This window comes from Squalius cephalus, assembly GCF_949319135.1.
Source record: "Squalius cephalus genome assembly, chromosome: 24".
NCBI lineage: Eukaryota > Metazoa > Chordata > Actinopteri > Cypriniformes > Leuciscidae > Squalius > Squalius cephalus.
Genome location: NC_137145.1, coordinates 23657861 through 23670810, shown reverse-complemented (window position 1 = coordinate 23670810; position 12950 = coordinate 23657861). Strand labels below are relative to the sequence as shown.

Below are 12950 nucleotides of genomic sequence, written 5' to 3'. Positions count from 1 at the left end.
TAATACATTAATACAATGGCACAATTCATAATAAATTATAAAAAATATGCATTTGTTTTAGATCAATTTAATAGTGACAAAAACAATTTCAGACACTAAAACTATATTCTGTATCAGAATCTGTCAATCCCTGCTCTAGATATTGCTCAAGTTATTAATAATAATGAGGCAAGCACAACTAAAGACAAGCAAAGCAGAAATATTAAAAGTCAGGTTTATTTATTTGTTGTTCATATTTAAAATTCCACCACTCTGTGTTTTATTAGTGGTTAAACCCAAAGCACTGATCATAGACGCATAACAATAGTGTGAACATTACACATGATCTTATCATAAGCCAGTTTTTAATCATAATTATAACATAGTAATATATGCAGCAAGCATAAAATAATTTTCTAAACTTCAGTTAATACATGTTTGATCAATGACATTAAGGCACTCCAGCAAATGCTTGGGAAAATAACATTTCATTTTGGTTTATGGCAAATTTGAGTGGTGTTAATAAGGAAAGTGTAACGTTAACTCCATCTAGTAGCTTTCATTAGAAACAGTGTGGGAAAATACAACTAAACATGCACAAAATATCCTGGAAAACTACAAGACTTGAAATATACACTAACATTTCATATAAAAACATTGCAGGTATAAAAAGATGCTGTTTTATAAATTGCACGTGGCGAACAATATCCCATCTCCAAGAGATGATTCCCTCTCACTCACTCACACTCTGTCTTCCTCTGATGACATGCACAGGAGATATCCCAGCACAGATCCCGCTCCGCTGCACATCACGGGGAGTTAGAGTTCAGTGTCGTTGTATTTCTTGGGATTGTAATAGCCTCTGCGGTTCTGGTCCGCCAGCTGGCGGCGATACTCTTCCTCGTCGTCATCCTCGGCGCGGTAGTGAGAGCGGCTCTCTGAATACTGGGGTTTGGAGGAGCTCTGGGACTCAGAGTTTGAGCTGGAGCTGAAGGGAACAGAGCCATCACTGATGGGACGTGCCATTCAAGACACTTTAGGGATTTATATATGTGTTGAAATGGGAATCAGAGAAAAAAGGAAAGATAGAGAGGGTGGGGCGAAAAACAAACTTACCCAATTGGTTGTGGCCTGTTTTGGTTTGGTTTGGGTTTGTGGGGAACTGCGTAAATATCTGGATGTTTCTGAGATATTTCCAGCTGTTAACCAAAAAGATAAATACCAGATACATTTAAAAAAAGATAAATACCAGCTTTTTTTTTTTACAGTTGATAAAATGAAATGTCCAGGTCAAGGTTCACCCCAAAAATGAAAGAAAAAATATCTTCAATTTTGTAATTTAACTTAAATATCTATCTATCCTTGTATCTCTCCATCCATCCTTGTATCTCTCCATCCTTGTGTCTATCCATCCATCCATCTATCTATCCACACACAGGTATATATATATATATATATATATATAGAGTGTCTGTGGGTGCGTGCGCGTGTATACCATATGACATTTAAGCACATTTCAATTTGATTTTAATAAAGTATATCAATCATTTATAATTTGAATCAAATTGAAATTGTGCTAATTGTGCAAAATGTGAAATTGTGGGAAAATTTGCTTAATTGTCATGACAATAATGAATGAATGGCTTAATTTTCTTTATGCAAAATAAATCTTTTTCTTTTGCTTTTGGTGAGAAATATGAGATTTGTAATAGTTTAGTGAGGTTCTTTTGTGTAGTTTGTGTGAATGAGAGCACAAACCCGTGCTAGTTCGGCCTCCTGGAGCTCCTGCATCCGTTTGGCCCGGGCCAGGTTGTCCATTTGCTCGAAAGCCTTCACCTTTCCCCGGAAGGTGCGGCTGGCGGGGTCCTCGGCGGGGTCGTTAGAGGTCGTGTCGTCAGCTGGGCCCGTCTTCACGGTGAAACTGGGCTTCTGGGCTACTGGCGGTGGAAGGGGTTTGGTGCTGACAGGAACATCACTGCTGATTGTGCTGCTGGAACGGGAGTCGAAACTCCTGGAGTCGGCGGGACGGGGAGCTGACCTGACCTGCAGGAACACGTGGGGTTTAACTGAGGTGCGGTCCGTATCAGGGCCCAAGAATACTTCGGGGAGGGACAGGAGGTATAAAGGGAATGACAGGACATCTGACCTTAGGGGGTTCAGGAACAAACGATGGAGGCGGGCTGGGGTCCCGCTGCACCTCTCTGCTCGCGGGCTTCTTTGAGCGCTCATGGGGAACAGGCATGGGCCTCTGAGAGGGTGAGAGCATTCAATCATTCAAAAATATTCAAAATACAGACAATGACTGTGATACCACCTAAACCACATTGAAAGCATGTCTATTGTTGAATGTGTGTTACAGACTTAAAATCATAGAAAACCAAAAATAAGTCTACAATAAAGACTACAATACTTGGAAAAAAGCTTCATGACGGATGTTGGCATATTACTTGTATTATTAATACTACTACTAGATACACTTTAATATGTTTTGAAAGAAGTCTCTTTGATGCTAGAAACATTTCTGATTATTATCAATGTTAAAACAGTTGTGCTCCTCAGAGTTTTGTGGACACTATGGTAAATTTTTTTAGGATTATTTGTAATAAACTTCTGAACGATAGTGTTAAGTAATATTATTATAACAGTGAAAAGTTGTCAAACTATTATAAGCATCTGAAACAGAACATCATAAAATAGAAAATTATATCACAGAAAGGCCCCTTGTAATAATTTGACCTTTTTATGACATTGCAAGGTTAGTTCAAATGGTAAAACACAAGAAAACTTTATAATATTAATGCTTCATTATTTAAAAATTCTTGCTAGGTAAATTAAAGGGTAATTTTTGCCTTAAAAATGTTGGTAAAACATTTTTGTGTACATTCACACAAAGAAAAAAGATTTTTACTTGATGGTCACGCCTTGAATTCTAGAGTCATTAAATCAAACCCTGTTTAAATGACTGAACTATTCAAAATGTGTGTTGAAAGTGCAGTTTCACACGTGTCCTGTGGGGAGCAGTGTGCACAAAGCTGGATCCATGAACCCGATTTTCTCCTCACTGATGCTCATATGACGGTCAGTGATAATGAGAACAGGATGAGTGACCTTTACAGATTTTGATAATCAAATGACTCAATGTTTCCAGGTAGTGCTAGATGGTACAGCTGGAATCACATGCCCAACAGAGGTAAACTGACAGGAAGCCACACTAACCTCCTCGCTGACAGGCTCAGACGAGCGACTGATCGCTGACATGGGCTGTGGCTCGTCGGTGGACTCGTCCAGTTCATTATCGGTATACGCGCCGCCCTCATCCGCCGTGTCCTCGTAATCGCTGGTCAAGCGGCTGTCCATGCTCAGGTAGTCTGCGCTCATGGCCGACAGGTACGACAAGCGATCATCCTGGAGATCCAAGTCCTCCTCAGGTCCATCAACCTGAAACCACACACACAATTCAGCTCTAACAGGTCTGATCATTTGTTATTTCACATTTTAATAATAAGAAAAGAAGTCCTATTATGCTTTTTTATGTTTTCATGTTTCTTTAGTGTGTAAAAGCTCTGTAAAGTTACAGCAGGATGGATTCTGATTGGCTGTTAATGTTTATTGTTCATAAGCTGGATAAAATCATGCTAAAAGTGATTCCAACGATATCGCTTCTCTGTGCCGTTATCATTATAGCTGTGGTGTGAACTCTGCTATTCTTTAATCATGAGAACGATTTTTAGATCTATATCTCGTTATCTTTATAGTTATCATTTATGGTGTGAACAGGCCTTAACAGAAGTTTCAGGTACAGAAACTGAAATAAGTAATCAAATGTAAAATAACTGCTTATTACACGGCTCTGTGGAATACTTACTTCTTGGTCAATCGTGCCATCCAGCGGTATATTATTCCCCGATAACAACCGGTAAAAACTGATAACACAGGCTCATCCGGGTTACTGAAGTTGACGCTTTGCGCTTGCTGAGCTAATAAAATATTAAAACTCAAACTTAAAACAAAACGTATGCTGCGATAACAACTGGCTGGATGTACATTATCCCATACATAGTCTTCACTGTATAAATTAAATACAGATCAATCCTTAATAAAGTTACAAAAGTTATTCAGACATGAGCAGTGAGTGTTTTTTCCCTTGTCCTTAGTTTACTTTTTGACTAACATTAATGACGAGCGGCAGAAGGTTTATTAGGCTGCTGTCATTTTAAGACCGAATGCACGGATCTAATATACTGTCACGCGTGTGCTTCCTTTCTTAACCGTTTACATAACCGACTGTGTTTACTAGGATATTCACCAAGACAGGCATTTTGACATAATTTTGTCTGTATTTGTCCATTTTAGGACAACTCTCCGTGGGCACGCTTTGCTTTTTTTAATGAGTTCTCTTTCGTGTCTCGTGCTTGAATGCTTATATTGGCAAGGCTTAAAACACGTGCAACTGATACATTTTCGTGCCGATTCAGCACTGGCCTGATCGGGATCTTTCTCGCTCACCCCGGGCCATCCGGCTGTCCTTATTGTCGACTCCCTGACAGGTGAGTTTAAACAAGAAAACACATTTCAATGTAGGTATTGATTTTTTTTATGAGTTGCATCGATACATCGTATTGTTAGTAATTTGTATCAATGTATCGATCTATCCATCTCGATGTTTTGTTACACCACTAGAAGAGATGTGCTGCAATGTCAAACGTGAAAAATAGTGTGTTTTTGAACATTCAAGCATGAAAACCTATTCTAGTAAATGCCCAAATAAGAGAATTGTGAAAGAGCATAATAGGTCCTTTTTAACATACGTGATTAATTAAATGAGAAAAATGTATTGTAACCGTGTATATTGTATTATGTAAGGAATAAATGCTTACCTTGCTTTCACAGACCCAGACGGCTTTATCTTGTTGTTCTCGTATGGCTTCCTTGAGACTTCCAAACCAGGCATCATGGGAAGAGTTCAGATCAATGGTAGCTGGATAAAGAATCAAAATGTAGACACTGATAATCTAAAATAGTGTATATTATAAGTATATTTGGACATTTCCTGAGGAACGGCTCATCAGACTTACCAGTGAACAGGTGTGAGCAGGTTTTCCGTAGTTTAACTGCTTGTTCGTAAAGCTTGCGTGAGCTGCGGTTGGAGCCGGGAAACAGGCGGTTTCTCATGGTCTTCACCCCCTGCTTGCTATCTGGGTTGAGGAAAATGACGATGGGATACCACTGGGTGTAATTTAGGGTGTCTACAGCCTTTGGAGTGACGTCAAGCAGAGCGTGTAGATCCTATGAACGAGAAAAAAGATTGTGTCTTAGATATTAATGAATTTTTACACCGAGATTCTGAGGGCTGACTGTGGGGTGTTTACCTGCTCGATGATCTGACGAATAGTATTGAGTCTCACCACACCAGACGGCTTCTCGGTGCCTGCGTCTTTAGGTTCTGTCTCTGTCACAAGAAAAACATGCACAGATCAAAAATCTCATCCACACACCACTATATTTGCAGAGATCTTTTGTAAGGTTGTGAATGGCTTACTTGCTACGATAAACTCATCTGGAAGATCATTGGCAAGTTTTTCATTGGCTGCGTCTGAAATGGGGCCGAATATTACGACGGGTCGTCTAAACCCAGCTGGAGGTGGAGAGACAAAGAAAAAAGTCTTAGTACATAAACGAGATCTCACGATATAAAAACGGTACGATACTTCTCGTTGAGGTGAAAAGCTGTCTCGCGATATCAAGTTGACTGAGTTGAGTTTCTGGCAAATATCAGATTATTTGATTAATCGTCAAAATAATGAACCGATTACTAGATTACCAAAATAATAGTTAGTGACAGCCCTAGGTTACTTAAAACATTTCAAAATGCACCTGCATTGTTTTGCATTTTGTGACTTTCAGTCGAATAAAAGGCTATTTTTCCAGTCGTATATTTCATCATTGAAGATTTCTTAAAAATAATGTTAAAATATCTTCTTGTTCTCGTGAACCCAATATCGTGTATCATCTCGTCTCATGAGATAAGTGTATTGTCACACCCCTAATGTTTTCATTTTTACATTTATAAAAAATATTGAATTGTATGTATAAAGAAACAAAACAAGTTGAGTGCCTTATCTAACCAGCACTATAGTATTAAAAAACTGGAAACATTATTTAAAACCTTTATGTATACTGGATTATAAAGGTATTCGTAACGTATGTTATAATGTATTATATCTTTTCATAAATAATTGTAACCAAAGTTTAAATGCATTATAATATTTGCAGATTCCTTGTTGAGTCTGAAATTGGTTATGTTATAATGCATTATACTTTTTAAAGGAGTAACAAAAATAGACAAGTATTATAATGTATTATAACTTTTATAACTGGTTACAATTATTCATGAGACCATACAGTGCCTCATAAAGTGGAATAATGAATGCATTAACTTTTTACTTAATTAACTTAAAGCCTTTATATATAATGCATTATTAAAGTATTAAGTAAAGTGTTCCCAAAAATCTTTGCATTTTAATACATTTAAAACAAATTAAAAAGCACTAAATCATTGAAAGTATGCATAAACTAACAAAGCATATTAGGTAAATCCTCCTGTAAAATAGAAATAATAATAATAAAAATCTTATTTAATTCAAAATTTTAAAAGACTTTACTAACATTTTTATTTAACTTAACATTTATTGAATTTTTTTATTTCAAATTAAGCACAAAACCACATTGAAATCTTTTTTTTAAATGCATATTATGTAGGTAAAGCATGCTGGGCGTACCCTCGCGCAGCACCACTCTCTCGTAGGCTGGGAAGCGTGTAGTGACTGGTGTGGCGGTGAGATCCTCTCTGCTCTTGCGAAGATCTTTTTTCTTGGCTGCCCTTTGACCTCTCAGCCTCCAGAAATCTCCTCTGTCATTGGCAGAGCCTTTCTGTGCATTCTGAACATTTGCCATCTGCTCCGCTCTGATAAACAAAGAGATCACACAGACACCTACCAATTAATGTGCTTTTAAAGTCAATGTCAAAGGGTGACTGTGTGACTAGGTGATGTCAGCAAATAGAAAATGTCATCTCAGGGGTCGGTTTTGATTTCACGTTAACATCAAGAGAAGTTGTCCTTCTAAAGAAATACCATAAACTAAGCAAAAAGAGTGAAGACTTCTCCAGTGTGATCCACATACATTCACATGATCTCACCTGCTCTTGCTGGGTATGATGCCTTTCTCCAGGAGCTGATTGTCTTTGTCCGTGCGGATGGCGAGCCAGTTACCCAGCTTCCCGTCGTACAGGGTGTCCACCACTTTAAATATCTCCCCTCTGGAGAAGGTCAGGCTCTGGGGAAGCTCTTTCTCGTACTCAAAATGAGTTCTGATGAAGAAGTTATCCCCTCGTCCAGACGCCAGGATGTCTTTATAAACTAAAATAAAACGAGAATAATTCACAGCACTTTTATTGCAGAGAACTACAAATCTGATTACACTTAAAAAATAAAACTTTTCTTTTGTAATATAATTTTAAGATGTAGTTTATTCCTGGGATCAAAGCTGAATTTTCAGCATCATTACTCCAGTCTTCAGTGTCACATGACAATCATTTAGAAATCAACAGTGGGTGACAACAGTGGGGTGTTTAACTACCATCAGGTTTGCTTTGAGACAAGATGGTCACATCCTCTCCTTTGGGAACCTCCAGTAAATACAGAACCGCATCTTCTCGGACCATTCCTCTGAAATCCATATTATTGACCTGCAGGGAAAGAAAAACACAAACGATCAGTCGATAATGTGGACAAAACGTATAAAGGATGAAGGCATGTAATCTTATAACGTAGAGCCAGTGGTGTTGCACCTTCATGATCTGGTCTCCAGCGCGGAGTCCCTCCACCTCGGCAGGGCTGTCCTCCTGAACGCCCGCCACAAAAATGCCCACATCATTTCCTCCAGCAAGACGCAGGCCAACACTATCGCCCTTCAGAAAGCGCACCATCACGGTGTTGGGGCTGTGGGATATTTTTCGTTAGAATCACAAGTTTGCCTAAAAATATCTGTAAGTGGCAATAATCGAGATCCAAGCACATGGGGAAAGGGGATCTTTGTGCCAGGAGTGCAAAAATGCTCAAATTTAAGGCAAAAATGGCCACTGAAATTTAAGTGGCCATTGGTTCAATTTTTGTTGAGTTGTTGATTAGTAAACGGCATGCCAAACTTCAAAATCCCTTTATCAAATATGTTTTCACTATAGGCAGGATTAAATGAATAGCTTTTAGGTTTAGCTTAAAATCTGGATTCAAAAGCCAAGAATCAGTCTAGTACAAACCCGTATATTTCCTGGTCCTCCAGACTGGGTCGCAAGGGAACTTTTGGCAGAGGTTTGGCTTTTACTGGAACCATTTTTGGAGCAGCAATTACCACAGGATCTGTATGAAAAATTAAATAAAAATAAAAACACGTTCTGATCATCTGTTTCTTCTAGTCCAAGGGTGTCCAAACAGCCCTGGAGGCCACTGTCCAGCTCCAACTTGCCTCAACACACCTGTCTGATAGTTTCTAGTATTAAGACCTTGATTAGCTGTTCAGGTGTGTTTAACTGGGGTTGGAGATGCATCAATATTAACCGATTTTAAGACTATTGTCTCTTGCAGTTACGCTTTGCTGCATGGTCACAAAAGCCTATTGTTAACATGTGCTTTTAAGCACTGCGGTTTTCAGTATATGCATGTGCTTTCTGAGAGATAGTTTCTGGTTTCTGTCTGAGAGACGCACATGAAGCTGCTGAGCATGTGTGTCCTGAACGGAGTTATTTTTGCCGCCTAAATGGACTTGGTCGGTCAAAAACACACTTATGTGTCAAAATTACCATCTTTGCAAGTAGCTTCATAAACAGTTCTTTATGTCTTAAGTGAAGGTAAACAGCTGAGAAAGAAAGTGCATGTGTATCAGTAAGCTGTATTAGATCAGTGCATTCGGTCTTAAAGTGACAGTAGCTCAATAAACCTGCTGCTGTCCGACATTAATGTTAATCAAACAACACAAAGAGTAAGCTATGACTCTGAGTTTATTTGGTATAAAAACTGTTGATGTAAAACCTTATTTAAAGCAAAAATAACTATGTAAAAAATAACAAAAATAATATACACAGATTTATTGTGAAATAAAATACTCATATGGTGATGTAAGATTTGTCATATAGGTTTGAACTATGCAGGACAGTGGCCCTCCAGGAGCGGGACCCCTGATCCTGATTCTACATGCTGAAAATGACCAGAAGACTGCATTAAATAATTCAATTTCTGCTGAATGATTGCAGTCTGGAGGAACTGTGGTACCTGGAGACTCGCTGCGAGGCTCGTCTTTCTCTATAGGTGGAGGTGGCAGATCCGCTGGCGCTGCTCTGAATGGAGTCGGCATCGCTCCCATTTTAGCCAGTCTGTTAGGAGGATCATCTCTGCCAACAAAAGACAGAAAACCAGTTACTCCTTCTGCACCGTTATTTGCAACATTTTTTTGTTATTTGTTTATTTGTTATTTATTTCACACGTTATTTGTATGTTTAGTTAGTTTTTTTAATCATCAAGTTTCTGATTGAGTTAAATCCTAAATTGAGTGAGAAAGGTTGACATGGAGCAGCTAAATCAGAAGCATAACCTAAACAAAGTTGTGTTACATTGTATACCTTTATGGTCCCACTGTTAGTTAATGCATTAACTAACTTTAAAAAACAAGCAATACATCTGTTACAGCATTTATTAATCTTTGTTAACTGTTCATTGTTAGTAGTCATATTAGTTCAGGTCCAATTAATAATATGAAGAAATACAATTGATTTTAATAATGTATTAGTACATTTTGAAATTGACATTAACTAAGATTAATAAATGCTGTAGGACCTGTAAATTATTCTAATGTTTGCAAAAAATTCTCAGTCACAATTGAATTCTTAGTGTATGGTAGAGTATTACCTGTTTTTGTCTTGTAGCCTCTCGTTAGAGGAGTGTGACGAGAGGTCTGAGTGATGGCTCCGCCGATCTTCCTGAGGAGAATATGAGCGGTACGACTCAATCTCGGAGATATCTGCAACACACAGTAGATGTCATTATCACACTGCAACAGGCTTCAGGCATCACTCGTGTTCGCAGTGAAAACGGTGCATGATGGGTTATACACATCCCACTTTTATTTAGGGTTTAAATCCCTAACCCTGTGCAAAAGAAAACAGGTTAATAATTAAAACCAGATTTGCTTTCCTTATTTGATCAAAAAACCAATACGGTGGATTTTCATAAGAACATAAACAACTTCCAATACATGGGACGAGTCTCACTAGAGTTGATAAAATTACATTTTTCATAAGCTTTGGATTATGGGTGGTGTTTATGTAATCCTCCCAAAATCAAAAGCTTTTCTCTCCAATCCAGTGTCAGTACAGCAGAGAAAAAAAAAAAAAGTTAAGAGGTCAGAGGTCTCTTAGAGATTCAGGCAAGGTATTGCCAAATACCTCACGACATCAGACACATCACAAGGTAATTACTGTATATAAATGCAAACAATAATTAATATGAATTATTGCTTATTAAATATTTGGATTAAATCAATTAAACTGATGCAAGGATCTTTAGTATTGATGCAATACACTGAGAAAATTACATATTTTATGCCTGTATCAGCAGCCACAATATAGGGTCTCAGACTCTCAACCTTAAAAAAAAAAAAAAGAACAGGGCCGTACACACATTTTTGTCCAATCAAATGCTCTGTATTTCCCCCTAATACCAATTCACACCAACAGTACATTTACATTTATTCATTTAGCAGATGCTTTTATCCAAAGTGACTTACAAATGAGAACAATAGAAGCAGTTAAACTAACAGTAGGACAACAATATGCAAGTGCTATGACCCTTCTCAGTTTAATCTAACGCAGAAGTTTTTTTGTTTTTGTTATAGAACAGATTTGAGTCAACAAACATTATAATACAATGATTCAACTGAAGTCCACCACACATTTGTGTTTTTAATAAGGTGAAAGCCTATGACAGAGGTCCACATGTAGTAACAACAATTAACAAACCATCATTCATGGCTTTGAAGTAAAGGCTACTGGCCCTTTGATTTGAACAGGAAATACATCAATGGCAAAGAGAAATCTGCTCATCAAGCCATTTTCAGAGGGCTTTAATTAAATCAGAAATGTTGTGACTGATTATCTGCTAATGTTGCTCTGTTAGGGTCTGTAGAGCCGCTCACCATCCATCTCCGAGTCGCTGTCTGCCATGGGCGGGACTCGGATGAGCACCTGACTGCGATCCCTCTGCACCATCAGCTGCAGCTTCCCACGAGACTTCTCGATCAGCTTTCCTGCGTCGCTCAGAGACAGATTCTCTGTGACCGTACCGTTAATCTGACACACCAAAACACAGTGTTAATGAAGAACAAATGAAGCACTTCAAATCTAAAATCTAATGATAAACAGCTTCAAGTAAAAATCATACACTAACATTCAGCAAGGGTCAGCAAGATTTTTTTTTAAAGAACTTTTATTCAGCAAGAACACATTAAACTGATTAAAAGCAACAGTAAAGACAATAATGTTGCAATAAATCTATTTCATTCGATTTTAATTTATATAAATCAAAGAATACATTAACCCTCTGGTCCTGTTTAGTCATTTTTGACCAAAATATTTGGAATTTATTACTTCATCAAACTTGGTAAAGATTTTAGCACTTGCTATGTGAACACACAAAAAATATCATGGACATGATTCGAAAGGTTTAAATTGTTCGTGGTCAAAAATGAGCGCATTGGAAATGATTGGAAGATGAATTTCATCTAGTGGAAACGTTTGGTACAGCGGCCAAAAATAAATCTTACTGAAAGCTACTTTTTTTTTTTTGATATCAACGTCAAATTTGGGACACAACTTGTTCAGATTTATGGCTTTGATTTTCTCAGTTTTAGAGTAAAATATGTTTTGGAAAATATATATTTCATATAAAAATTGAAAATGTCATTTTTGTTTAAAATTTGCTTTTTTTTTTTTAAGTTCACTTGAAAACTTTTTTTCACTTCAGCAATAATCTGCCAAACTTTGTGCTCCAAAGCATTCAAGATTTATCCAGTAAAGTTGGAAATTTCATTTTCAGGTTCATGCTCAAAAAGTGAATAAATGGATTATAACTACTGCATAAATATAAATTAGTACCATTAAATCCTCTAAAAAAAAAGCCAACTCAAATATAGTACAATCATTTCATAGAGAAAAAAAAAACTGTTTCCAAAAATTTATGAAGCAGCAGATCAGATTCAGAAATGTTTCTTGAGCATCAAATCATCATATCAGAATGATTTCTAAATGATCATGTGACACTGAAGACTGGAGTAATGATGCCGAAGATTCAGCTTTGATCACAGGAATAAAATACATTTCAAAATACATTAAAATAGAAAATGGTTATTTTGATTTGTAATAATATTTCACATTATTACTGTTTTTACTGTATTTTTAATCAAATAAATGCAGCCTCTGTGAGCACTTCATACAAAAAAGTAAACAAAATCTTAATTATTCTAAACTTTTGGATTGTAGTATATCATTTTTTTTTTTTCACATTTTCTCAAGAGAATTAGTAGTGCATGCAAGAGCAAAACACATGAGACAAGGATAGATGCAGGTCGTAATGAGTGAGCCGAAAGGTACACAAGAACATAAATAACTAACCCCTAAGCCTACACCACACCCTAACAGACCGCTTTCGCAACCAACTGTAAAGACCTTTCAGCGCGCCTATTACTCCGACATGCAGATACCCACACTTGAAGGCATTCTGAGTGGTTGCTCCAGAGACTTACTTTCAGAATAATGTCGCCTTCTTGTAGTTTGCCTTCTCTGGATGCCAGGCCTGTGCTCGTCATCTCTTTGATGAACAACTGACTGCCAAGACGGAGGCCATATTCTGGACAAACATGGGAAA

At 37.5% G+C, this 12950-nt stretch overlaps 1 protein-coding gene across 5 annotated transcripts in view; it reads right to left on the bottom strand.

The window, feature by feature from the left end:
* Positions 1–201: 201 nt before the first annotated feature.
* Positions 202–12950, bottom strand: part of tjp2a (tight junction protein 2a (zona occludens 2)) — a 44480-nt gene continuing 31731 nt past the window's right edge. For 3 of the 5 annotated variants that reach the window (XM_079860895.1, XM_079860893.1, XM_079860892.1), the window contains 18 exons: positions 12829–12932; positions 11224–11377; positions 9939–10050; positions 9306–9424; positions 8297–8396; positions 7829–7979; positions 7618–7726; positions 7178–7397; positions 6759–6943; positions 5519–5614; positions 5349–5428; positions 5055–5265; positions 4857–4957; positions 3196–3417; positions 2126–2227; positions 1738–2022; positions 1096–1178; positions 208–988 (listed from right to left, as the gene is read on the bottom strand). In XM_079860895.1, coding sequence (XP_079717021.1) covers positions 799–988; positions 1096–1178; positions 1738–2022; positions 2126–2227; positions 3196–3417; positions 4857–4957; positions 5055–5265; positions 5349–5428; positions 5519–5614; positions 6759–6943; positions 7178–7397; positions 7618–7726; positions 7829–7979; positions 8297–8396; positions 9306–9424; positions 9939–10050; positions 11224–11377; positions 12829–12932 — 2624 coding nt within the window. In that variant the 3' untranslated portion in view covers positions 208–798. Of the gene's footprint in view, positions 989–1095; positions 1179–1737; positions 2023–2125; positions 2228–3195; positions 3418–4856; positions 4958–5054; positions 5266–5348; positions 5429–5518; positions 5615–6758; positions 6944–7177; positions 7398–7617; positions 7727–7828; positions 7980–8296; positions 8397–9305; positions 9425–9938; positions 10051–11223; positions 11378–12828; positions 12933–12950 lie in introns of all 5 variants that reach the window. The other 2 variants (XM_079860896.1, XM_079860894.1) reach the window with 1 other exon arrangement.